We start from the raw sequence: 27,049 nt of genomic DNA on the forward strand, positions 1-27,049 counted from the left end.
GCCCAGGATGGCTTTTAACCGTGATCCTCAGATCTCAGCCTTCTGAGTAGCCAGGATTATAGACGTGAGTCACCAGTGCCTAGCCTTCCTTTCTTTTTGGTGGCACTGGAGGTTGAACCCAGGGCCTCATGCTTGCTCAGTTTGTTTGATTGAATGGTTGGCTGGTACTCTACCACCTGAATTGCACCTCCAGCCAAGTGTTTTTGCTTGTTATTTTGGAGATATTGTCTTGTATGAACTTTTCTGCCTGGTTGGCTTTAAACTGTAGACCTCCAGATCTCAGTCTCCTGAGTAACTAGAGCTACAGGTGTAAGCCACCTGCACCTGTCTACACTGGTTATTTTATTTCTTTTTTCTTTCTTTTCTTTTCTTTTCTTTTTTTTTTTTTTTTTGAGTCCGGTCGTGGGGCCTGAACTCTGGGCCTGGACACTGTCCCTCAGCTCTTCAGCTCAAGGCTAGCGCTCTACCACTTGAGCCACAGCGCCACTTCCGGCTTTTTTCTTTTTGCTTATGTGGTGCTGAGGAATTGAACCCAGGGCCTCGAGCATGCAAGGCAAGCGCTCTACCACTGAGCCACCTTCCCAGCCCCTACACTGGTTATTTTTTATTTTATTTTATTTTTTGCCGGTTGTGGGGCCTGAACTCTGGGCCTGGATGCTGTCCCTCAGCTCTTCAGCTCAAGGCTAGTGCTCTACCACTTGAGCCACAGCGCCACTTGTGGCTTTTTCTACATATGTGGTGCTGAGGAATTGAACCCAGGGTCTCATGCATGCAAGGCAAGCACTCTACCACTGAGCCACCTTCCCAGCCCATATACTGGTTATTATTTTTTTTTTTTTTGGTCCTGTCATGGGGCCTGAACTCTGGGCCTGGGCGCTGTCCCTCAGCTCTTCAGCTCAAGGCTAGTGCTCTACCACTTAAGCCACAGCGCCACTTCCGGATTTTTTTCTTTTTGCTTACGTGGTGCTGAGGAATCGAACCCAGGGCCTCGAGCATGCAAGGCAAGTGCTCTACCACTGAGCCACCTTCCCAGCCCTATACTGGTTATTTTTGAGACAGGGTTTTGCTATCTTGTCTGGTTGTGTATCTGAGGGGATGTTTATTTAGCCTTCCCATTGTAGCTCGGAGAACAGGCTTGTGCCACTGTGCCCAATTCTTGGATGAGGAAGGGGTCTCTTCTGTCGGGGCTTGCTTCAAATCATGATCTTCCCCATCTCAGCCTCCCAGCTAACTATGATTACAAGCATGACTGGCACTGGTTTTTATTCTTTTCTATCCCTCCTTCCCCCTTCCATATACCGTTTTACCATCAAGTTTGAATTTCCCTTCCCTACCTTCCACATGTGAGAAAACATGTTTTGTTTTGTTTTTATTTTTTGTCAGTTGTGGAGCTTGAACTCTGGGCTGGGGTGCTATCCCTGGGTGCTGTTCCTTTTTGCTCATGGCTAGCACTCTACCACTTGAGTCACAGCTCAACTTCTGGCTTTTTCTGTGATTAATTGGAGTTAAGATGCTCATGGACTTTGCTGTCTGGGCTGGCTTTGAACTGCGATCCTCAGATCTCAGCTAGGATTACAGGTGTGAGCACCTGGTACCCAGTTATAAACATGTCCTTTTGAGACTATTCTATTTTACTTAACATGATGATCTTTATTTCATTTGTTTTCTGCAAATGATGTAATTTTATTACTGTTATTATTGTGGTGTGTGTGTGTGTGTGTGTGTGTGTGTGTGTGTGTGTGTGTGTGTGTGTGTGTGTGTGTGTGTGTGTGTGTGTGTATGTGCACACGCATGTGCTGGGATTGGGTCTTGAACTCAGGGCCTGGTGCTGGGCCTTAGCCCTCTTGCTAAGGCTGGCATTCTATTACTTGAGCCACAGCTTCACTTCCAACTTTTGATGCTTAACTGGAAATAATAATCTCACAGACTTCCTAAAGTGGCTTTGGACCAGGATCCTCAGATCTCAGCCTTCTGAGTAGATAGAATTACAGGTGTGAGCCACTTATGTAGCCTAATTTTATAGTTTATATAAAGGCTGAATAAAACTCTACTGTGTATATATACATTTTCTTTAAGTCTGTTCATCCACTGAAGTAGTTGGGCTGCTTCCACAACATAGCTGTTGTGAAAAGTGCTGAAATAAATGTGAGTGTGCACATGTCTCTGTTGTGTGCTGACCTAGATTCCTTCACATATGTAGCCAGAATGGTATAGCTGAATCATATGAAAATTCTGTTTTTAAATTTTTTGAGCAAACGATGCTGATTTCCATAGTAGTTGGACAAATGTATACCAACAGGGGCTGGGAAGGTGGCTCTGTAGTAGAGTGCTTGCCTCGTATGCATGAGGCCCTGGGTTCTATTCCTCAGCACCCACATAAGCAGAAAAAGCCAGAAGTGGCTCAAGTGGTAGAGCGCTATCCTTGAGCTGAAGAGCTGAGGGACAGTGCCCAGGCCCAGAATTCAGGGCCCACGACCGGCCTAAAAATCCAAAAAAGTATACCAACAGTACATAAGGGTTCCTTTTCACACACCCTTCCCATCTTCCTCAAAATTGCCTTTTTTTCCCCTTGATGATAGTATTCTAGAGTTGAGGTGAAATCTCATGGTGGTGGTTGGTCCTTCTACCCTTCCTCCCTCCCTTCCCCATCTCTCTTATTGTCTTTCTGTCCCTCTCCCTGTCTCTCCCTCTCTCTCTCCCTCCCTCTGTCTCTCTGTCTCTGTCTCTCTCTCTTCATGCTGATACTCGAGTTGAACTCAGGACCCCATGTTTTCACTTGGCTTTCTCTCATGGCTCGTGCTTTGCCACTTGATCTATGCCTATGGTTGTGGCCTTTTTAATTGCAGATAAGAATTTGTTATATTTGCCTGGGTTGGCTTTGAAACATGATCCCCAGATCATAGCCTCCTAAATAGCTAGGATTATAGATGTGAGCCACTGGCATCAATGTAGTGGGTTTTTGTTTGTTTGTTTGTTTTTGGGCTGTGGGGCTTGAACACTGGGCCTGGACACTGTCCCTGAGCTCTTCAGCTCAAGGCAAGTGCTCTACCACTTGAGCTACAGGGCCACTTCCCATTAATTGGAGATAAGAGTCTCATGGACTTTCCTACCTGGGCTTGCTTTGCAATCCTCTGATCTCACTCTTCTGAGTAGCTAGGATTACAGGCTTGAGCCACTGGTACCCAGCTTTGTGTATTATCTTAATGAAGCATCTTGCCTTGTTTTAAACTTAGAATTTGCTAGAATAGATTGGAATTTTTAGAGTATCTATTGGCTTTATTTTTGTAACTTAATTTATAAACAAAAATTTAAACTAATGTTAATATATTTTTTTTAGTTTCTCTTCAGCAACGAGTAGCAGAATTGGAAAAAATTAATGCAGAATTTTTACGTGCACAACAGCAGCTTGAGCAAGAATTTAATCAAAAAAGAGCAAAATTTAAGGAACTGTATTTGGCTAAAGAGGGTAAGTTTATAATTTGCTCCTTAACCTCCATGCTAAAACTGTTCTAAAATGTTTAGTATTTTGGTAGTGTCATGTTAATTTTATCACTGAATAAACCTTGGTTTTATGTATTTTTATAATGTATGGTGGCAGAATACTATTTAGAAGCTAGAGTTATCAGTGGAATTGAAAAACTAGTTGAAAATGCATATTTTGACTTCTCCTTTTTTACTGTTAAGTGCTGATTAAACTGCTGACAGTTAATTACACTATCCTGAATAGTTCTTAGACATGAGGCTTTCAGAAAGTGGTCTTAGCACTGGAGATACAGTCCTGAGCAAACCAGGATTGATGATACTCTAATAGTAGATTTAGCTATGATACGTTAAACTGACATTTGGTAGAATTAATTCAACAAATGTTTAGTTATTTAGTAAATACTTAAGTCCTTACTGTGAAGCAGAAATTGTATTTAGGTGCTGAGTAGACAAAAGAGCAATATTCAGTGGTTCTTCAAGGTATAGAAATCAGATGTAGGGCTGGGAAGGTGGCTCAGTAGTAGAGTGCTTGCCTTGCACCCATGAGGCCCTGGGTCAATTCCTCAGCACCACATAAGCAGAAAAAGCTAGAAGTGGCACTGTGGCACAAGTGGTAGAGCGCTAGCTTGGAGTTGAAGAGCTGAGGGACAGCGCCCAGGCCCAGAGTTCAGGCCCCTCAACCGACAAAAAAAAAAGAAAAAAGAAATCAGATGTAGAACAATAAGCTATATTGAAATAAGCTTATATTGAACATAAGCTATTGAAAAGGAGAGCATACTTCGATCATAGGGGAAACAAAGGAGGAGGCAACAGTGCTTGATATATACTCATTACCTTGCTCGTGTAATTGTAATCTTTCTGTACAGTATTTTCACAAAAATAGTTATTAATTAAAAAAAAGAAAAGTAAACATTTTTTTTAAGAAATGGAAAGCATGTAAGGCAAACACATGAGTGAATATGATGGGGGATTTATTTTGGAGAGTCATGGGAGATGTTTACATTTTGAGTATTGGCCTAGAATGATCTAGATATGATTTCTGTAGTCCTCTAGAGCCCAGGGCCATGTACATGCTAGGTAAGTAAAATACCACCAAGCCACTGTCTCTCTTTTAAAATTCGTTTCTACCATGGATGGATAAGGCACTGCAGTGGTATACTGTTGTCAGGATGTGATATATTCTACATTCAATGTATATGGATAAGATCTTGGTGGTAGTGTTTCTTTTAAGTTCAAATCCAATATGATACAAGTTAATGTCATGATTTTTTTCTTTATATCTATACCAGGATCTCTAATAGCTGTATCATCCTCTCACAGCTTTTTTCCCTTCATTTTTTATTATCCAATAAATTGAAGTTACGCTTGTCCAAAGCCTATTTGATTTGCTTTTTGTATTTCTTTATTCAGAAATAAAATGATTGCGTTTCTAATTTTTCTTGAGCTTAGCTGTCTTTTCTGTAAAATTCTGAAAAATATAACATCTCTTTTCTGATATCATTATCAATTGTAGTTTTATATTTCTAAATTGTTTAGCTTACAAAATAGGTTACTAAATAAAACATACTTGGTTTACCATGTCCTGGTGGCTCATGCCTGTAATTCCTGCTACTCAGGAAGCTGGAATTTGAAGATTGCCCCTTGAAGCCAGTCCAGACTGGAGTCTATGAGATTCTTTTTTTTTTTTTTTTAAATGAGATTCTTATCTCCAATTAACAACCAAAAAAACCAGAAGTGGAGCTGTGGCTCAAGGTTAAGAGTACTGGCCTTGAGCACAAAAGCTTGAAACAGTGTCCAGGACTGGTACACAAAAAATAAACAAAAGTCATACTTAATATGGTAAAATTACCTTAGACATTCAGATCTAATAGGATCAATCTTTGCTGTACTGCTGTATCTTTTTTCTTCTTCTTTTGACAGTTCTGGGGCTTGAACTCAGGGCCTGGGCACTGTCCCTGAGCTTCTTTTGCTCAAGGCTAGCACTCTACCACTTGATCCACAGTGCCACTTTAGCTTTCTCTGCTTATGTGGTACTAAGGAATCAAATGCAGGGCTTCATGCATAGTAGGCAAGCACTCTACCACTAAGCCACATTCCCAGACCCTGTACTGTTTTATCTTTATTATCTGAAGTTTTCAATAAACTTAAGCTTGTTAAAGATAGTAGTTGAGGTATCTTTTTACACAATTACAGAATTATATGATCCTTTTGAAGAGTTTTTAGTGTCATTCCTAAAGGCACTGCATGTTTTATGAGGTCAGTGGTAGTTATTTAGTTTTTGTCTTGACTCCTTAACTACATCATAATAAAAAAGATTTCTTCTAAACACCATTTTATGTTACTGAACCTACTTAAAGTCTGAACCTACTAACTTATGATTACACAGGTATTTACAGTATATAATGTGGTTTTGATGTGCTCAGCAGTCTTTGTTTTATCTTTCAACAAGCTAGGTCAAGGTAATCCTGAAAGTTTAAATACTGTTTTGTTTTGGTTTTGACTTACTATTTTGTTCTGGTTTTGAGTTTTGGGCCTTACACTTAGGCAAGCACTCTTAACACTTGAACCATACTTCTAGTCCTCACTGTTGTAATAGTTGTATTTGCTACTGGTTTGGAGTACTGTATAGCTGATAAATATGTACAAACTAATGAAAATTGCTAATAAATCTTTTTTTTGGGGGTCTGGTTGTGGGGCCTGAACTCTGGGCCTGGGCACTGTCCCTCAGCTCTTCAGCTCAAGGCTAGCGCTCTACCACTTGAGCCACAGTGCCACTTCCGGCTTTTTTCTTTTTGCTTATGTGGTGCTGAGGAATCGAACCCAGGGTCTCAGGCATGCAAGGCAAGCGCTCTACCACTGAGCCACCTTCCCAGCCCGCTAATAAATGTTTTGAAGTTGACATTATTATGAGTTTTTTTCTGGGCCAGCCTCGAACTGCAATCTTCTTGATCTCTGCCTCTGTGGTAATTACAGTTACGAGTCACTGTGTCCATTTAAGTCCAATACTACTTGAGTCACTTCCCTTTTGGCTTTAGTTATATTCTGGCCAGCCTGGAATCACCCATAGTCATCTTTTTTGTTGTTGTTGTTGTTCATGGGTCTTGAACTCTGTGGGCCTGGATACTGTCCCTGAGCTCTTCAGCTCAAGGGTACTGCTCTACCACTTGAGCCACAGGGCCACTTCCCGTTTTCTAGTGGTTAATTGGAGATAAGGGTCTCATGGACTTTCCTGCCTGGGCTGGCTTAGAACCACAATTCTCAGATCTCAGTCTCCTGAGTAGCTAGAATTACAAGCATGAACAACCAGTGCCCAGCCACATAGTTGGGATGACAGGCACATTACAGTCACTATGTCCTGCTTTTATTGATTGATCTGGGATCTCACAAACTTTTTGCTTGGGCTGACCTTGAACCATGTTTCTCCAATATCTGTCTACTATGTAATTAGGGGTTATATATGTGAGCCACCCTGATGGCAATAGTTATGAATTTATGTATTTAGCAAAGTAACCTTGACATGTTGTCAAGGAAAAACTTGTGATAGAATCACAAGAGCAATAGATAAATACATACATAGGAGATGTTTAACAGTCTTATCAATTGCTAGCTCAAGTAATAGCAAAATAGTCTGGCATGGTAGCACATTGCTATAATCCCAGGTTATTTGGGAGACAGGCAGGATTGTGAGTTTGAGGCTAGCCTAAGAAAGGTAACTTGACCCTCTCTCAAAACAAAACTAAAAAGCTAGGGTGGAAGTGCGCATAGCTCAAGTGTAGAGTGCTTGCCTAGCAAGTGCAAGGCCCTGAGTTCAGGGCCAAAAAAAAAACAAAAACGCTGGGCACTGGTGACTCACCCCTGTAATCCTAGCTACTAAGGATCTGAGGGTCATGGTTCAAAGCAAGCCTGGTCAGGAAAGTCTGTGAGACTTTTATATCCAATTATCCACCAGAAAACTGGAAGTGGAACAGTGGTTCAAAATGCCGGAGCACTGACCTTGAGCAAAAAGAGTTCAGGGATAGTGCCCAGGCCCTGAGTTCAATCAAGCCCCACAACTAACGGGAAAAAAAAGAGTAAGAATTTGGGGGGGGGGTCGGGAGCAGGGATGGGAAGGGGAAACTAAGGAGGAGGAGGCAACAATGCTTGATAAGAAATGTACTCATTACCTTGTTCATTACCCCTCTGTATGGTATTTTCACAATAAAAAAATTATTAATTAAAAAAAAATAAATATGGGGCTGGGAAGGTGGCTCAGTGGTAGAGTGCTTGCCTTGCGTGCCTGAGGCCCTGGGTTCGATTCCTCAGCACCACATAAGCAAAAAGAAAAAAGCTGGAAGTGGCTCTGTGGCTCAAGTGGTAGAGCGCTAGCCTAGAGCTGAAGAGCTGAGGGACAGAGCCCAGGCCCAGAGTTCAGTCCCCACGACTGGACCTCCCCCCCCCCAAAAAAAAATAAATAAAAATAAATTTAAAAAAAGTAAGAAAAAGATAATTGTGTTGAGTAATAGAATTTAAAATGTGGAATGCTGCTAAAAGTGAGCATTAACTTATAACTGTTAAAACATTTATTAAAATTATAAAGTGGAGGTATGGTGCAAATGGCAGAGCACTATCCATGAGTGGAAAAGCCAAAAGATTGAAAATTAAATGACCTGAAGTATTCAACTGGAGAACCTGGAAAAAGATAAACTCTCAAAGCAGTGGAAAAAAAATAACCAAATAAATTAATGAAATAATAGGAACAGTTAAGTTTAATAACATAAAAATGTTTTCTGTGTGAAACCGAAACAAAGATAAAATACAAAGAGGTGTGTGTATGTTGGTCTTGAGGCTTGAACTCAGGGTTTTTGATTACAGGTGTGAGCCACCAGCACCTGTGGTTTCATTCTTTATGACTGGAACTCCATTGTGTATACATATCACATTTTCTTTTCCATTCATCCACTAATAGGCATCTAGACTGATTCTGTAACTTGGCAATTATGAATAATGCTGTGATAAGCATGAATATGCAAGTGTATCAGTTATATGTTGACTTTGATTCTTTCAGCTATATACTTAGGAGTGGATCATATAGCAGTTGTGATTTTTCCTTTTTTCCTCTCTATTCCCCTCTCCTTCTCTGCCCTCTGTGAGACTAGTTAATTGTCTTGATACCCAACTCCCTTCATCCCCCCCCCAAAAAATACTAATATTCTTTAGATGTAGAAATTCTGAAATTCTCAACAAGATGTAGAAAGAATTGTATATTGTCACCAATGGGATTTACTGTAGAAATGCAGGAACTCTTGAAAATTAAAAAAAAAACCACAATGCATGATCCTAAAAAGTGTTCCATAGATCTTGAAAAAGTATTTCATGAAGTCCAATACCTTTAAACACTGTCATTCTGATAAAGACCATCTACAAAAACTCACAGCTGAGGGGGCTGGGAAGATGGCTCAGTGGTAGAGCGCTTGCCTTGCATGCCTGAGGCCCTGTGTTTGATTCCTCAGCACCACATAAGCAAAAAGAAAAAAGCCAGAAGTGGCGCTGTGGCTTCAAGTGGTAGAGCGCTAGCCTTGAGCCGAAGAGCTGAGAGACAGTGCCCAGGCCCAGAGTTCAGGCCCCACGACTGGGCCCCCCCCCCCCAAAAAAAAAAACAACTCACAGCTGATACCACTCTTTAAGGACTGAGAACTTTCCCTCTAAAATCTGAAAAAAGACAATGATGTTCTTGTTTCTATTCAGTATTGGAATTGAATTAGTCAAAGGGTGAGGTGGGGAGAAGGAAATGGAGAAGGAGAAATAAACAGAAGGAATCAGACTAGAAAGGAAGAATTAAGTAAAACTACTTACTTTCTTTTTCTTTTTTTGGGTCCGGTCGTGGGGCCTGAACTCTGGGCCTGGGCGCTGTCCCTCAGCTCTTCAGCTCAAGGCTAGCGCTCTACCACTTGAGCCACAGCACCACTTTGGCTTTTTTCTTTTTTCTTATGTGGTACTGAGGAATCGAACCCAGGGCCTCATGCATGCAAGGCAAGCACTCTTACCACTGAGCCACCTTCCCAGCCCTACTTACTTTTCTAAAATGACATCATCCACTCATTCATTCTTTTATATGCGTATGTGTATGTGAACCAGGGCTTGAACTCAAGATCCTTAGTTCACTTGACTTTCTTGCTTGGCTCCAGCTCTATTTCTACTGTTTATTTTTGAGAGAGGATCTAGAAGTTTTTTCTTCCTGAACTGTGTGATACTTCTGCTGTCAAGCCTCCTCTCCTAAGTAGCTAGGATTATAGGCATGAGCTACTTGTGCCCAGCTACATCATTTTCAAAAACAATATTCAAGGAAATTTATTTAAAACTATTTGAGTTTAGCAAGATTGAGGATAGAAGATATACAGAAATCAGTTGTATTACTATACACTTAAAAAATTAGGGGCTGGGAAGGTGGCTCAGTGGTAGAGTGCTTGCCTTGCATGCATGAGGCCCTGGGTTTGATTCCTCAACACCACATAAGCAAAAAGAAAGAAGCCGGAACTGGTGCTGTGGTAGAGCACTAGCCTTGAGCTGAAGAGCTGAGGGACAGCGCCCAGGCCCAGAGTTCAGGCCCCACGACTGGACCCCCTCCCCCCCCCCCCAAAAAAAAAAAGTAACAATCTAAAAATGAAATCAAGACAACAATTCCAGCCTGGTGCTAGGGGCTCACACCTGTAATCTTAGCTACTCAGGAGGGTAAGATCTGAGGATGGATGTTCGAAGCCAACCAGGGCAGAAAAGTCCAGGAGAGTCTTACCTCCAGTTAGCTACTCAGAAAAAGCCAGAAGTGGTGCTGTGGCTCAAGTGGTAGAGCCTTGAGTACAAGTCGGCTCAAGGAGAGTGCCCAAGCCCTGAGTTCAAATCCCAGGACTGGCAAGAAAAAAAGAAAACAATTCCAAAAGCCTCAAATTGACTATTGTACTTTAATTTTAACCAAATAAATTAAAAATTACTCTAAAAAATGTCAAAATGTTATTAAATGAAAGATCTGAGGAAATAGGAAGGCATCTTGTATTCATGGGTCAGAAAACTGGAGGTATTACTCCTAAGATTAACCTCTAAATGCAGTACAGTGCTTTAGTATCGAAGTTGGTTTCTTTGTAGAAATTGACAAATTGATCCTCAAATTTGTACTAGAGAACTAGAATAGTTTGAGCAATCTCAAAAAAAAAAAAAAAAAAAAGGCCTGGCGCCATGGCTCATGCCTATAATCCCAGCTATTCAGGAGGCTGAAGTCTGAGAATCACGGTTCAAAGCTAGCCCATGTAGGAAAGTCCGTGAGACTCTGACCTCCAATTAACCACCAGAAAACTGGAAGTGACACTGTGGCTTAAGTGATAGAGCACTCTTCTTGAACTGCAAAGCTTAGGGACAGCACCCAGGCCCAGAGTTCGAGCCCTATGACCAACCAAAAAAAAAAGCTGAAAAAGACCTTTCCCTGGGACAAATCACTCAGTCTTTGTGTGCACACATGTGTGCATGTGTGTATGTGTGTGCATATGTGTATGTAACCTGAAGTTCTTGTATGTAAACTGAAGTTCTTGATTTCAAAACTTACAGGGTTGAGAATGTGGCTTAGTGGTAGAGTGCTTGCCTACCATGCATGAAGCCCTGGGTTCAATTCCTCAGTACCACATAAACAGAAAAAGCTGAAAGTGGCACTGTGGCTCAAGTGGTAGAGCACTAGACGTGAACTAAAAAAGCTCAGGGACAGTGCCTAGGCCAAAAAATAAAGACAAAACCTTAATACAAAGGAACACTAATCAAAACAATGTGGCACTATTATGAAGACAGCAGTGGAATAGAATTGAGAATCTAGAAATAAACACATTTATCATTCATTGTTTTTCTATGTGCCAGACAGTTCAGTGGGAAAACTCTCTTTTAACAATTTGCATTTATATTTGGATATCTGTATGCAAAAGAATGAAGTTGAACTCCTGTCTACACAATTGTGTAAAGACTTAAATACAAAAGACAAGGTATAAACTCTTAGTCAATGATTTTTCTGATATGACACTAGAAGTCAAAGCAACCAAAAAAATATATGTAAGTCAGCCTTCATCAGCATTGTGGCTACCATTGTGAAAGTGAAAAGACAACCTTGGAAATGTAAAGGATTTTTGTCTAGATTACATAAATTATTTAAAACTATAACAAGCTGGGTGTTGGTGGCTCCAGCCTGTAATCCTACTCAGGAGGCTGAGGACTGAGAATCACCGTTCAAAGCCACCCCAGGCAAGAAAGTCCATGAGACTTATTTCCAGTTAACCACCGGAAAACCAGAAGTGGTACTGTGTCTCAAGTGCTAGAGCGTTCACCTTGAGTAAAAGCTCAGGGTCAGTGCCCAGGCCCTGAGTTCAAGCCTCATGACCAACAAAGTTAAAAAATACAAACAACCCCTCCCCCCAAGAACAGAAAACCTATGGATTTAGGGATAGAAAGGTAGTGGTGTACAAAAGATTTAAGCTAACATTTTTTCCCCCCAGGAGTGGGCTTGAACTCCATGCCTGGGTGCTGTCCTGAGCTCTTTTCACTCAAAGCAAGTGCTTTACCACTTTGAGCTACAGTGCCACTTACAATTTTCTGGTGATTAATTGGAGATAAGAATCCCGAGGACTTCCTGCCCTGCCTGGGCTGGCTTTGAACTCTTATCCTCAGATCCCAACCTCCTGAGTAGTTAGGATTACAGGCGAGTGCCACCAGTAACAGTCTAAGATCTTAATCTTTTTTTTTTTTTTTTTTCCTGAACTCTGGGCCTGGACACTGTTCTTCAGTTCAAGGCTAGCGCTCTACCACTTGAGCCTCAGTCCCACTCCGGCTTTTTCTGCTTATGTGGTGCTGAGGAATCGAACCCAGGGCCTCATGCATGCAAGGCAAGCACTCTACCACTGAGCCACCTTCCCAGCCCTAAGGTCTTAATCTTAACGATAACAAACTTGAGGCTTTCCTACTATGGTCAAGACCAAGGCAAGTGCCTTTTCATTTATTCCCAATGTAGTCTTAGCTAATATTCAGTAATTAAAAGAAATGAAAAGTCTTACTGATCTAAAAAAGCAGAATAAAATTGTAATTGTTCACAGATGACATGATTTTCTTTAGAAAATCCAGAAAAAAATGACAAAAAAGAAACACCTCCTGTGATAAGGTTATTGTACAAAAAGGTTATTGCATGACCATAAAGTCATTGTACAAAAGACCAGTTGGTTTCCTGTATACCAGGAATGAACAATGGAATTTGAAAGTTAAGACACATTGCCATTTACATGTATTGGCAAAACATTGAAATGCTATAGAACAAGAGGTATACATGTATATATGGGGAAAGCTATGTAGCCACAATGAAAGAAATTAAGAAGTAAATAAATGGAGAAAAATGCTGTGTTTATGGGTAAGAATACTCAATATGGTTTAGGATATCAGTTCATCACAACCTGATCTGTAGATTTAGTATAATCCCAATCAAAATCCCTGGAAGTATTTTGTAGACAGCGACAGACTGAAAAGCTTATTTATCAAGGCAAAAGAGCTGTTGTAACTAGCTCAGTATCATTGAAGGAGAATAACAATGTCTGAGAAATAACATAACTTGACCTTAAGGTTTTATATAAAGCTCTGTTAATAAAGATAATGTGATATTAGTGAAAGGACAGACAAGACCCAGCAGTAAAACAGACAGAACAGAGAGTTCAGAAATAGACTAATGTAAATATAATAAACTAATGTTTGAAAAGGAAGCAAGGAAATTTTGGAGAAATTTTTGTTTGTTTGTTTGTTTTTGGGTCCGGTCGTGGGGCTTGAACTCAGGGCCTGGGCGCTGTCCCCCAGCTCTTCAGCTCAAGGCTAGCGCTCTACCACTTGAGCCACAGCGCCACTTCTGGCTTTTTTCTTTTTGCTTATGTGGTGCTGAGTAATCGAACCCAGGGCCTCATGCATGCAAGGCAAGCGCTCTACCACTGAGCCATCTTCCCAGCTTGAGAAAGTTTTTTTTTCAACAAATGATGCCTGAAAAACTAGACATTCACTTGCAAAACTGTAAATCTAGTTAGAAATCTTATACCTTTTGCAGAAATCAACAAGGATAAAAGGCCTAAAGTTTAGAAATATAAATCTCACTGAAGATAACACAGAAGAAAACTTTTTTAAATCTTTTGTTGGTATATTTTGTTGGTTGTGGGGTTTGAACTCTAGGTCTGGGTGCTGTCTCTCAGCTCTCCAGCTCAAGGCTAGCACTCTACCACTTGAGACACAGTGCCACTTCTGGCTTTTTCTGCTTATATGGTGCTGAGGAATCGAACCCAGGGCCTCGTGCAGGCAAGGCAAGCACTCTACCACTGAGCCAACTTCCCAGCACAAGAAAACTTTTTAAGATGCATAACCAAAGGTATAATACATTAAAAGAAACAAAAAGTTACCTTATTAAAATAAAAAATTTAACCTGGGGCTAGTAGATCACACCTGTAATCCTATTACTCAGGAAGCTGAGATCTGAGGATTTACCAGACAGAAAAGTCCTTGAGACTTACCCCCAGTTAACCAGCAAAAATCCAGAGGTAGAGGTGTGGCTCAAGTGATAGTGTGTCATCTGAGCGGAAAAGCTAAGTGAGAGCAAGAGGCCCCAGTACCTGCACCAAGACACAAAAACAACAACCCAACCCTCTCCCCTCCCCCCCCCACACACATTCAGTGAGTCACACCTGTAATCCTAGCTACTTGTAAGGTAGAGATCTGGATAGAAAATTGTAGTTCCAAGTCAGGTTGGGCAAAAAGTTGGGGACATACTAACTCAGCCAGTGAAAAGCTGGGCATAGTAGTGCACACACAAATGAAATGCCAGCCTTACTCTGATTGTAATTTAAACCTATTTATGGAGAAGATTTTGTTTAATTGGAGAAATTTTACTACAGATTGGACTTTAGATTGTATCAAGCAAGTTATTTTTTCTACTAGTATGGATGCTTGAATCCAGGGCCTTGGCTTTGTCTGGCTTGACCTTCTTGCTCACAGCTGATGCTCTCATACTTGAGCCACACCTTCAGTCCTGATTAATTGGACTCCTTCAGACTTTTCTGTTGAGATTGGCTTCACAGATCTCAGCTACCTAGGTAGAACTGCAGATTGGGCCACTGCACCCAGTTTGTTAATTATTTTTTATGTGTGACACTTGTATGGTATTTATAAATGAAAATATCTGTTTTTAGAGATGTGTTTTAGAGATATTTCTGGGACTTATTTGAAAATGCTGCAGCCAAGAGAAAGGATAGTTGAAATAAATGTGGCACAATCTTAAAACCTGGTGAATTTGGGTGAAAACACAGAAAAGATACTCTGAGTATGTTTGAAAATTAAAACTATTAGTGATTATAAGCATGAGAAGGTGTTAAGTATATAAGCTTGCGCCTTGATAAAATTGTAATTTGTAGGATGAAGAAGGTTAAATGGAAATAGATTATTTGCAACTATGAAAACAACATTCCAGAAATAATATTTTCTTTTTTTTTCTTTTTAACACTCAAGTTTAGGATTCTCTCTCTCCCTTCCCCTCTTCCCCACTTTCTCTCCTCCCTTTCCTCCCTTTCCTCCCTTCTCCCCCCACTCCCCTCCATTTCTTTTCTATCTCTCTCTTCCCCCCCTTTTATTGGGGGGGGTCTGGTCATGGGGCCTGAACTCTGGGCCTGGGCGCTGTCCCCCAGCTCTTCAGCTCAAGGCTAGCGCTCTACCACTTGAGCCACAGAGCCACTTCCGGCTTTTTTCTTTTTTTGTTTATGTGGTGCTGAGGAATCCAACGCAGGGCCTCAGGCATGCAAGGCAAGCACTCTACCACTGAGCCACCTTCCTATCCTCTCTTCCCTTTTTTCTCTCTAGTTTTGTGATTTCACAGATTTCTATATTCAATCCCAGATACACAGCTACCACTATTTCTTAGGCATCTATATTCTTCATATTGTATATACTGTATATTGTATCTCTGACAGAATTTCAAAATATTTTAATAGTGATAAGGAAATGATGTCAAACCAATGTTGAGAGTAATGGTTTCTTAAATGATTTTGTTCTGAATTTAATGTAAGATTTTTTGCCCGTTTAATTCCTGGGACTAGTTTTTAGTTAATGAATTTTTGGTGACACTGGACTTTGGACTCAGAGCCTCAAGCCTGCTATGCTTGAGGCATGATTCTTTTTTGTTTTAGATATTTTTTGACTAGAATCTCATGTTTTTTACTAGGACTTTCCAGCCATCCTCCTCCTTGTGGCTGGGATCACAGTGTGGACCACCTTATCTGGCTTGTTTGTTGAGATGGAGTCTTTCTGACTTTTCCCCCTGACTGGCAGAACTCCAGATACTACCCTGCTGATTTTTGTTTCCTGATTAACTGGGGTTACAGGTGTGCAGCACCATGCCTAACCTTCTCAAGTGTTTAATAACAATGAATGTCTTCACAACTTTTCAGGGCTCTTTGATACTGTTTGATTTTTACAAGTGGTTAGACATTTTTTGAAAAAAAAAAAAAGTGTTGCCACTCCCTTAGGAAACTAAGGCCTGAGGGTCTTGTGATCCTCTTAAAGTTATAAAGTTAGAACTAAATTTTAATTTTGAAGTCAGTTTTATTTTCAGGGCCATTTTGTTTAGATTCCATATTCGCAAAGGATGTTGATGACTGTTCTTTATATTTCTTGCAACTTTTAAATACTTAAAGATATAAAAATTAAGATATGTAACTAAGAAGTATTAAATATATCTTAAGATTAAGATACGTTAAATATATATCTTAAAATTATACAATAAATATATATAATTAAGATAATAAAGATGAGACAGCAGTGTATTGAAAAAAAGTTTTGGAGGAAAAGATTTAATATGGGGCTGGGAAGGTGGCTCAGTGGTAGAGTGCTTGTCTTGCATGCACGAGGCCCTGGGTTCAATTCCTCAGCACCACATAAGCAGAAAAAGCCGGAAGTGGTGCTATGGTTCAAATGGTAGATCACTAGCCTTGAGCTGAAGAGCTAAGGGACAGTGCCCAGGCCCAGAGTTCAGGCCCCACAACTGACAAAATAAAAAAAAAAAAGGTTTAATATCCAGGCATACAAAATGTTTTTCCAGATGAGAAGGAAAACAGTTTGAAAGAATCGCAGATAAGCTGGGCAGTGGTTTGCAAGCCCATAAATCCTTGCACTTTGAGGGGTGTTGCAGGAGGATTATAAATTAAAGGCCAGTCTAGGTACATAATTGGAGATTATCTCAAAATAAAATGAAGAAGAAAAAAAATGAAAAAAGATAGAGCATATCACCAGAGAGGAAATTCTAGTCACTAATAAATGAATGAAAAAGTACTCTATTAGTAGGGAATGTAAATTAAAAAGATGATCAGCTTAGCTGGGAACTAGTGCTTTATGCCTGTAAGCCTACCCATACAGGAGGCTGAGATCTAAGGTTTGTAGTTTGAAGCCAGCCCATCAGGAAAGTCTGTGAGACTCTTCATCTCCAGTTAACTAGCAAAACCCAGAAGTGGAATTGTGGCTCAAGTGGTAGAATTTCAGCAACAGTATCCAGGCCCTGAATTCAAGCCCCAATACTGACACAAAAAATAAAGGATGACCCTCTTACACTAAAGATGTTCACAAGAATTTTTTTTTTTTTAATGGAGAGTACTGACTGTTAGTAAGGAAGGATGGAAAACAGGCACATTCCCATATACTGATAGTAGGTTCATCTTTTTCAGAACTCAGTGTGACTACAAATATCTGTCCTACATAGGCTTAAATCAATCTAGTATGTAGGAGATGGTAAGGGGATGCTGTGAAATTCTAACTTAAAAAAACCAGAAAACCTGGATGTGGCACTCTTGCTTTCTTTTCTCTGTGAAATATTTCCTGGAGGTTTATTTTGTGGAAGATACTATACTAATAAACAATTCCAATAAATTATTATTATTACTATTGCCAATCCTGGACCTTGCTAATCTGGGCCTGGGTGGTGTCCCTAAGCTCCTTTTGCTCAAGGCTAGCACCCTACTGCTTGAACCACAGCACCACTTCGGGCTTATTCTGTGATTAATTGGAGATAAGAGTCTTATGGACTTTCCTGCCTGTGCTTGCTTTGAGCTGCGATTCTCAGATCTCAGCCTCCTGAGTAGTTAGAATTACAGGGATGAGCCTCCAATAAATTATTTTTTCATTACAAAACCCCTGTGAAGTAGTAATTTTTTAATTTTCTCAGTCTACAGATATGTGTACTAAGCCCAGAGAAGTTAATTTGACAAAATTCATGGTGGATGAGCCTAAGTATAGCTCTAAAACTATGGCTTTCTGCACTGCATCATTAGTTAGTTAACAGTAGATGTGACACCCAGCTAAGTTTCATTCTCTATTAATTTGGCCCACACCTGTAATTCTAGCCACTTGGGAGGCAGAGGCATAAAGGTTGCAGGTTCCAAGGTCAGACTGGGCAAAGGTATTGAGATCTCATTTCAGAAAAATTTTTAAAAGGACTTAAGGGGTATGGCTCAAGTGGTAGAATGCTTGCTTAGGAAGCAAAATAGTAGCCCTGGGTTCATCCCTAGTACTACAATAACTGAATTATTTTATTAAAAATGGTGTTATGCTCTATGTAACATTTTAAAATCTAGATTTATTAGATTTTTAGTCTGATAAAGTGAACCTTTTATTAATAGGAAGTCTTTGACTTTTTTCCAGAGGATCTGAAGAGACAAAATGCAGTTTTACAGGCTGCACAGGATGATTTGGGACACCTTCGGACACAACTATGGGAAGCTCAGGCAGAGATGGAGAATATTAAGGCTATTGCCACAGTGTCTGAAAATACTAAGCAGGAAGCTATAGATGAAGTGAAAAGGCAGTGGAGAGAAGAAGTTGCTTCACTTCAAGCTGTTATGAAAGGTAAAGAGAAAGATCAGTTTTATGACTTCCTGAGGCAGCTGAGTTTCAGATTGTCACCAAATATATTCTGAGTTTATTTGTAGTTTTATATAGTCTTCAAGGTTTTTCTGTCAGATTAAAGAATATAAACCCATTGTAAGTGGGTTTTTCATCTGTATCCTTAACAGATTTAAGGATAGCTACAGTGAATTAGATAGACAATGCATCAAATGAGGACTAATAGTTAATTGTAAGATTTAATGCAAGGCTTAAAAGTAGATTTTTGTATAAAGGTCATGTGAATAAAGCTATGGGCACAGGAAGTGAGAGTGCTGAACTGGATATGGCTGCCATGAAAAGTATTGAAGGGATTATTTAAGTGTAACAGCTCTAGTTAATCATTGTTCCTCTAGTTTATTGTTGTCTTGTTACTAAGACGTTTGTATATGAAATAGATGTAAATGAATGACCTGTGAATTAGAATGAGCTTTATGGGCTGCCAGCATGTGACCCTTGGTCTGAGGAAGTGTGATAGTCCAGAATTTCTATCTCCTTTTGGAACAAATGCTTAATTATATTTCTGACAAGATGGTGACAAGATGAAGTATCTATCCCCTGAATTTGGGATCCTGGAATTGGTTAACACTATAAATGTGAAATAATATTGACTCCCCTACCCCAGTCTTTGCATCCGAGTGTCAGTTTTTGGCTGTAGTGGTCTTGGTGAGAAGACAGGTAAGGCTAACCCTATTATGCCTAGTTAACACATTAAGGGTCACTCTGGGCTTTGTGTAACATACCTGATTATAGGAGTTTACACAAATAGGATTCATTTTTCCTTCTGAGTAGGTAACTTAGGACTGGTTGTAATGGTTCCATGGTGTCACTAGCCTTCCAAGCTTCTTCAAGCCACCTTTTCTTCATCTTTACATGTAATTTTCAACTTCATTTTTGCTTCATACCAGAAAAATGGCTGCTACTTCTCTAGCCAACATCCAAAAAACTAAAGTTTTCCATGAATTTCCAGCATATACCCCCTCAAGTGTGTGGTTATAGATAACCATAACTAAAGGGAAACAAAATATATTTTTTATTTTTATATATTATTTTTGTGAGTCTTGTGCACAGTAGGCAAGTAATCTACTACTGAGCTACTTATCCAGCCTCTTAAATTGGGAACATTGATATCCTAAACAAAATTAGTGTCTTGTTAATAAAGAAGAAAAGTAGAAATTGATGGGCAATCAGCAGTGTCTACTACATTTTATTTTAAGGTATTTATTTTTGTGCTAGTCCTGGAGCTTGAATTTAGGACCTGGGCACTGTCTCTGAACTTATCTGCTGAAAGCTGTTGTTCTACCACTTTGAGCCACAGCTCCATTTCTGGTTTTCTCATAGTTAATTAAAGATAAGTGTCTCATGGACTTTTCCTGCTTGGCCTGGCTTTGAACTACAATCCCCAGATCTCAGCCTCTTGACTAGCTAGGATTATAGTTCCAGCCACTAGTACCTAGCTTAAGATATTTTAAAGATAAGGCTGGAGGTGTGGCTTAATTGGTTGAGTACTTACCTAGCCCTGAATTCAATCTTCAGTACTGAAAGAAAAGATAAAGCCTTTAACAAAGACTTTACAGAATTGGTCTTGATTTAGAATTTTGGTGTTTTGCAAAGTTATATTGCAGAGACAATATAACTCTTTTCCCATTTTCAGGTAGATAGTGTGATAAGTGTTTGTCTTGAGAGCCATAATGTTTTGTGTACAAACATAGATTTTGGAGTTAGTCTTAAGTTTCAAGTTCAGCTTCTTGCTGGTTATGAAGCAATGACCAGACTTTTACACTTTCCTAAGGTTTCTTATCTATATTACGTGGCAGAGGTTTATTGTGAAAATTAAGGATGATGATATTATTTGTCTACAGATAATGCTAGAATTGCTCTTTTTTTTTTATAGTGAATTAGAAGTATTCCAGGAATTAGGCATAAGCTCTATACAACTTAAAAAAAATTCATATATGCCAGATATTTCCCCTACTGTTTTGTAGAAACAGTTCGAGACTATGAACACCAGTTTCACCTTAGGCTAGAGCAGGAGCGAGCACAATGGGCACAGTATCGAGAGTCTGCAGACCGGGAAATAGCTGACCTCCGAAGACGCCTGTCTGAAGGACAAGAGGAAGAAAATTTAGAAAATGAAATGAAAAAGGTATGAAGGAACATGTTCTTCTATAGAAATATTTGAATGTAAACATAAAGCACTTCATCAAACGTTGTGGTTTATGTTTTCTGTTACAGAGAACTCTTAGTATACAGACATGGAAGATAGATAATCTTTCCCTTAATCTTCTTCCAATCTTGGAGCTGAGTCTCCTCTTCAGGAAGCTATTCTCACTACTCTGTTTCACACTGCACCTTGCTTGTCTCCCTTCCCTAGCCTCCATGCCTCTCCTGATTTCCTGTGTTCTGCCCACTTTTTCTCTACCATTTTTAATTATAAAACAAGACTTCACCTTTTTTTACTGTGAAATTTTTTTTCTGCCTTTCTCTCTGCTAAAATGTAAGCTTTGTGAGAGTGGACCTCGATCTGTCCACAGCATAGTACTGGGAATTGAAGGTGCTTTACTACTGGAGCTACATCCAGCCCTAGAATCTTTTCTTTTTTTTTTGTATATCCTACATATATACAGAAAAATGTAGCACATGGATGCTCAATAACTGTTAGGTCAAAGCAGTTGTTTGATGACTGTTTCTAAGCCAGTATTTTAACACTACATTTTCCTTCTCAGCATACCTTGATTCCTGTGTGACAAATGTTTCACATACTAATGTTTGAATATAATAGCATACAATGCCTGAACACAGTGGAACTAAATGAGACATTTACATTGAGAAAACCTAAAAAGCCTTTGGATCAGTTTGGTCTTATGAATTACTGTTTTATTAATTTAGTGCATAAATACTTTAAAACTTGTTTATATATATATTTTTTGTCTTAGTCCTGGAGCTTGGGGCCTGGAACTGTCCCTGAGCTTTTGTGCTCAAGGCTAGTGCTCTACCACTTGAGCCACAGTTCCATATCTATCCTTTTTGGTGTTTATTTGGAGATAAGAATCTTGTCAAGGTTGGCTTTGAGGGCTGGGAAGGTGGCTCAGTGGTAGAGCGCTTGCCTTGCATGCCTGAGGCCCTGGGTTCGATTCCTCAGCACCACATAAGCAAAAAGAACAAAGCCGGAAGTGGTGCTGTGGCTCAAGTGGTAGAGCACTAGCCTTGAGCTGAAGAGCTCAGGCCCCATGACCGGACCCCCCCCCCCCAAAAAAAAAGAAAAAAAAAAGAAAAAAAAGGTTGGCTTTGATCTGTGATCCTCAGATCTCAGCCTCCTGAGTAGCTAGGATTACATATGTGAGCCATTAGTGCCCAGCTTTTAGAACAGTTTGGTTAACAGAAAAGTAATGAAGATAGTAGAATTCCTAATCTATTACATGCCCAGTTTTTCTTATTAATATCTTATAGTAGCATAATATACTTGTCACATTAAGAAACATACTAGGTTAGAGGTGTGGCTCAGGTGGTAGAGTGCCAACTAATGAATGTATGCATCAGATACAGAGTTTGAGTTCTGGTCTCAGAAAAAATAAACTGATTTATTATTATTAACTAAAGGTCTATTGTTTGTATTTAGATCACATTAATTTTCACCTTTTTTCTGCTTGTTTGTTTTGTATTTTACTTCAAGGATTGAATCCAGGGCACCATATTGCACTTAGTCATAGACTGAATGACTTGTAGGCCCCTTTTAGCTGTGACAGTTTCTCAGAGTTTCTTTGCTTTTAATGACCCTTCTGACTGACTGACTGACTGACTGACTGACTTATTTATTTATTTATTTATTTACATTGGGTCTTTTTTAGCTCATCCTGGCCTGGAACTTAATATGTAGCCCAGGCTGGCTTCAAATTCTCCTGATTCAGCCTTCTGAGTGTTAAGATCACAGGCATGTACAGCCATGTCTGGGTTTGTTCTATCATTTAAAAAAGTGCCCCTGGTGGGGGGGGTGGTAGACAGGGAGGATGTGGGGGAGGAAAGGGATGGTATGGGAAAATCAAAGGAGGGGGTAACAATGCTCCATAGGAAATGAGCTCATTACCTTGCTAATGTAACTGTAACCCCTCTGTACCATATCTTTATGATAAAATAAATATATCCGTATTTTAAAAAGTGCCCCTCAAAAGTTTGCTAACAGAAACGTTCAACACTTGAAGTTGTAATCTCATATTTGTATTAATAAATAACTTGATAAAGACTCTGCTTCCTCCTTTCCTTGTTTTTTTCTCTGCTGATTCTTGTCAAATGACCCTTATAAGCTTCCCAAACTAGTCCTATCTGTGAAGATATTTTAAACTAACATATCTTTTCCACATAGTACTTCAAAGCAGAATAGGTGATGACTTTGGTAAGGACCTGAAACAAATTGAATTCCTCTTTTTATATATTTTGAGAAAAAAATTCCCTTCCTGTTTTGGGCATAGATCATATTTTCTCTATGTTGAACAATTTATGGTAAGTTTAAGCTCATTTACATTCAGTGTTTAAGGTTAATTTTCATTTTCATTAACAGGGTGAGACTAGCTTTTATGTATGAGATACTTTCTAACACATTTGCTCTGTTACTTAAGAAATCAAGGATGTGTACAAGTCGTTATGTGGAAAAACGAACTTTACAACTTTGGTGGGAGGGGGAAGATTGGGGGTGCGGGGGGAGGGGAGGATGGGAAGGGATGGGAAGGGGAAACAAAGGACGAGGCTACAATGCTTGATAAGCAATGTACTCATTATCTTGCTCATGTGATTGTAACCCCTATGTACAGTATTTTTACAATAAAAAAAAATCAAGGATGAGTTGATGGGATATGTCATATGCATACATGAATGTCATAATAAGCCCCCTCCTGTAACTAATGTAATACTGATTTAAAAATCTTTTAAAAATTAAAAGGAACTCAAAACATGTTGCATTGAATTAATTTATCAAATTCACTAAAAAATTCTAAATGAAAAAATTGGGGAACCTTTTAATGATTTGATATTCCTAGTAATGCACCATTTAAAAATTAAATTTAATTCACTTGTGAATAATTATAAAATGAAGTGCCTAGTACTGTTATTTTACATTAATTTTTGGCACATTGGTCAGTCAAGAGTTTGTTAGAAATACAATGTATGAGTAAGTTGTATTTAATTCTTTTTAACCATAGGCCCAAGAGGATGCTGAGAAACTTCGGTCTGTTGTGATGCCCATGGAGAAGGAAATTGCAGTTTTGAAAGATAAACTGACAGAGGCCGAAGACAAAATTAAAGAGTTGGAAGCCTCAAAGGTTGTGAAACACTTGTAATCTATCTGCCCTAATGCCTACAACAAAATTACAATCACAAAGGGAGGAAAGTTCATTTAGATTATGGATTTGAAATATAGAAGAAAAAGAAAAACAGATTATTTGTCTTAGGACTTATTTAAAATAACAGAAATAACTGCAGTGAAGATAATTTTTCCCCTATAGATACTTTAATTATAATAATGATGCCTTATCATTAGTGGTTACTTTGTTTCAAAGTTAATATTCATTTTCTTATCAATATAAGATTCAGTTCTATTAATTTTCCTGTTTATGAAAATGAACTGAAAACTTGACTTTGTTTTCTGATGCTAGCCTCAAACTTAATCTTTGAGAGATGATATAGCTGTACTATAGGTTAATTTGTTGGCCCATAAAGACACAACAGAGAAGATACTAAGGGAACATTGAAAATGTTAATAATTCAAAGAAAACAGGATAGTCAAGGTCTTGCTTAGTGGTAGAACACTATTTTAATCTCAATCAATCAGTAAGGAAGGGAACAATGGAAAAAAGGGTAAGCAAAAGCATAAAACAACAATATAGAAATAAATGTTAGCATACCAGCTTAGATTTTTAAAAAATTCAACTTTATACTGCTGATAAAAGATACATCTTGGGGCTGGGAAGGTGGCTCAGTGGTAGAGTGCTTACCTTGCATGCATGAGGCCCTGGGTTCGATTCCTAAGCACCATGTAAGTGAAAAGAAAAAAGCCAGAAGTGGCACTGTGGCTCAAGTGGTAGAGCGCTAGCCTCGAGCTGAGGGACAGCGCCCAGGCCCAGAGTTCAGGCCTCACGACCGGACCCAAAAAAAAAAAAGATACATCTTATAAACCACAAGATAATATTAAAAATAAGGGAATAGGTAAGAATGCACCTCCTAACCTTTAACTGGAAAGAAAACCAGACTCATATAAACAAGTTTAATAGCAAGTAAATAGGATAAGGGAAAGATGAAATAACAGATAACAAGGGACTCTATCTTATAAACAGTTCTTCAATAAAGCAGTCATGAATTTGAATGTACCTTACATGTCTTAAAATATCTAAAAAGTAAGGATAAGAAGAGATTGATAATTCCATTACAGTAGCAGATTTAACCTTTAGAGAGAACAAGTAGGAAAACAGGGTATTTTTATAAGAGTTCTGAAAAGTCAGGTTTATAATTTAGATTTAATAGACACACCAAACCCTCTCTCTATCCAAGAAATACATATCGTATTTTACAAAGTTGGAGAGCATGGCAGTAAAAAGGTGGGCATGTAGTAACCTAAGTGATTTTGGGCAAATTACTTACTGTGCTCTGGTTTTTCTCAACTGTAAAACAGGGATAATATGCCTGCCTGGCTCAGAATATTATGAGGATCATTCAAGTTAGTACATAGCGACACAGGATATTCACGGTAGAGTGAGCACCTGCTTAGCAAGTGCAGAGCCCTGATTTCAAACCACAGTACCAAAGAAATGAAAAAACAAAACACTTAGGATAGCACATGGGGCTAAGTATTATTTTCAGCTTACTTTTTGTAGTATGTCTGAACCTTATGATACATACAACTTTTCATATTGTCAACATGTTTCTGGAAGGTCAACAGATACTAAAGAACTGATATGTCAATTCAGTTTCCTAATCACAGATTATTTACTCATTTAAAATAGAATGATAGTTAAAACAAGATGACTAGAAATGAGAAAAATACTCATGGAAAAAAAATCACAAAATATTTACCTCAAGTTTATTTAAAAAACTACAAAATAAATGAAGGAAATAATACAAGCAAGAGAAGAAATTAGTTAGATAGAAAAGCAAAAGGCAATAGAAAATATTAACAATGAAAAATGAGAGTATTTCAACAGACATATCTCTAATAAGACTATTAAGAGGACCAGCACAGTGGTGCATAATCCTGGCTACTGAGATGGTAGAAATTGGGAACAATCATAGTTTGAGGCGAACTCTAGCAAAAAGTTACCAAGACTCCATCTCAGCTAACAAGCTGGGTGTGGTGATACTTGTGATCTCAGCTGTATGGGAGGCATAGGTAGGAGGATTGTAGTCTGAGGCCCTTTCTGTCAACACAAGATTTATCCAAAAATAACCAAAGCTAAAAGGGCTGGGCAACTCAAGTGGTAGAGTGCCTGCAAGTGCAATGTCTGAGTTCAAACTCCAGTACTGCCAAAAAGAACAACAAACAAAAAAGACTAATCAGAAAAAGAAAATAAAAAGACAAATCATTAAAAATGAAATATAGGACATGATTACAAATCAGTAGATTTGAAAATAGTAAATATAATGAATAGTGTCATCCCAATAAATTTCATAAAGGAGAAAATGAAAAAAAATTCTGGTAGGCATGGTGGTGTACCTGTAATCCCAGCACTCCAGGAGAGTTCACAGCCAGTCCTGGCTGTGTAGCATGACCCTGTCTCAAAACAAAACAAAAACTGGAAAGGAAGTAATGGAACTGATTAGATTGTCTAAAAAACACAGAGAACGTACAATAGGTTATTAGAGATAATAAGAGCCCAACAAATTGAAAGCCGTTTTGTTGAGATTAATACAGAAAACAGGTGTTGCTATACCCCAGTATTATCCAAGTAAAGAGTGCTACGGGGATAAAGTACTCTTATTTACAACAATAAAAATTCTTCTAGTTACCTAAGAATACATCTGAACAAATAGGCAAGACATTTATAGAATGCATTATAAATGGAGACCTGAGTATATATGTTCTTTAACCAATAGAACATGGTAAAACAGTATGTCCTAGAATTAATTTATAAGTTTGAAATCCAGCAGGATTTAATAAGGAACTTGACAAATACATCTTAGAATTCTAAAGAAAAGCAACAGATTTGAAATATACCCAGAAAACATTTTGAAGAAGGTAAGTTGGGGAGATTTGTCCTGCCAACCAGATAATAAGATACAACCATATCCTTAGTTCACCCCTCTGTACTACTTTCCCCTGGTTGGGGAAGGGGGAAGGGGGAAGGGGAGACAGTAAAACTGGTACTAAAATTAAGACAGTTACTGTTTTCTGCATAAACAAATGGACCAGTGAAACAGAATATTGAGCTCCAAGATAAACCTATATGTATGTGAAGATTTTGATATACATTACAAATCAATGGGGAAAGAACAGATTGCTTTAAAGTATGATTTTCGATATCCTAAAAAAAGAAAAATAAAAAGGAATCACAGAAAAGTAAATAGGGAGGAAGCCTAGGTAGAAGTGGTGGAGTGCCTGCAAGTGCTATAAAAGGTTGAAGACTGAAGATACGGCTCA

The 27,049-nt window shown here is 38.9% G+C and overlaps 1 protein-coding gene across 3 annotated transcripts in view; it reads left to right on the forward strand.

Moving 5' to 3' along the window:
- The window catches only part of Rabep1 (rabaptin, RAB GTPase binding effector protein 1), a 95,221-nt gene that overhangs the window by 26,820 nt on the left and 41,352 nt on the right, over positions 1-27,049 (forward strand). The window contains exons 2-5 of one of the 3 annotated variants that reach the window (XM_070001690.1): positions 3,338-3,466; positions 18,190-18,393; positions 20,415-20,575; positions 23,622-23,741. In XM_070001690.1, coding sequence (XP_069857791.1) covers positions 3,338-3,466; positions 18,190-18,393; positions 20,415-20,575; positions 23,622-23,741 — 614 coding nt within the window. Of the gene's footprint in view, positions 1-3,337; positions 3,467-12,444; positions 12,466-18,189; positions 18,394-20,414; positions 20,576-23,621; positions 23,742-27,049 lie in introns of those variants that run through there. The other 2 variants (XM_070001692.1, XM_070001691.1) reach the window with 2 other exon arrangements.

Source organism: Dipodomys merriami, unplaced genomic scaffold, assembly GCF_024711535.1.
Source record: "Dipodomys merriami isolate MVZ:Mamm:240054 unplaced genomic scaffold, mDipMer1.0.p SCAF_59, whole genome shotgun sequence".
NCBI lineage: Eukaryota > Metazoa > Chordata > Mammalia > Rodentia > Heteromyidae > Dipodomys > Dipodomys merriami.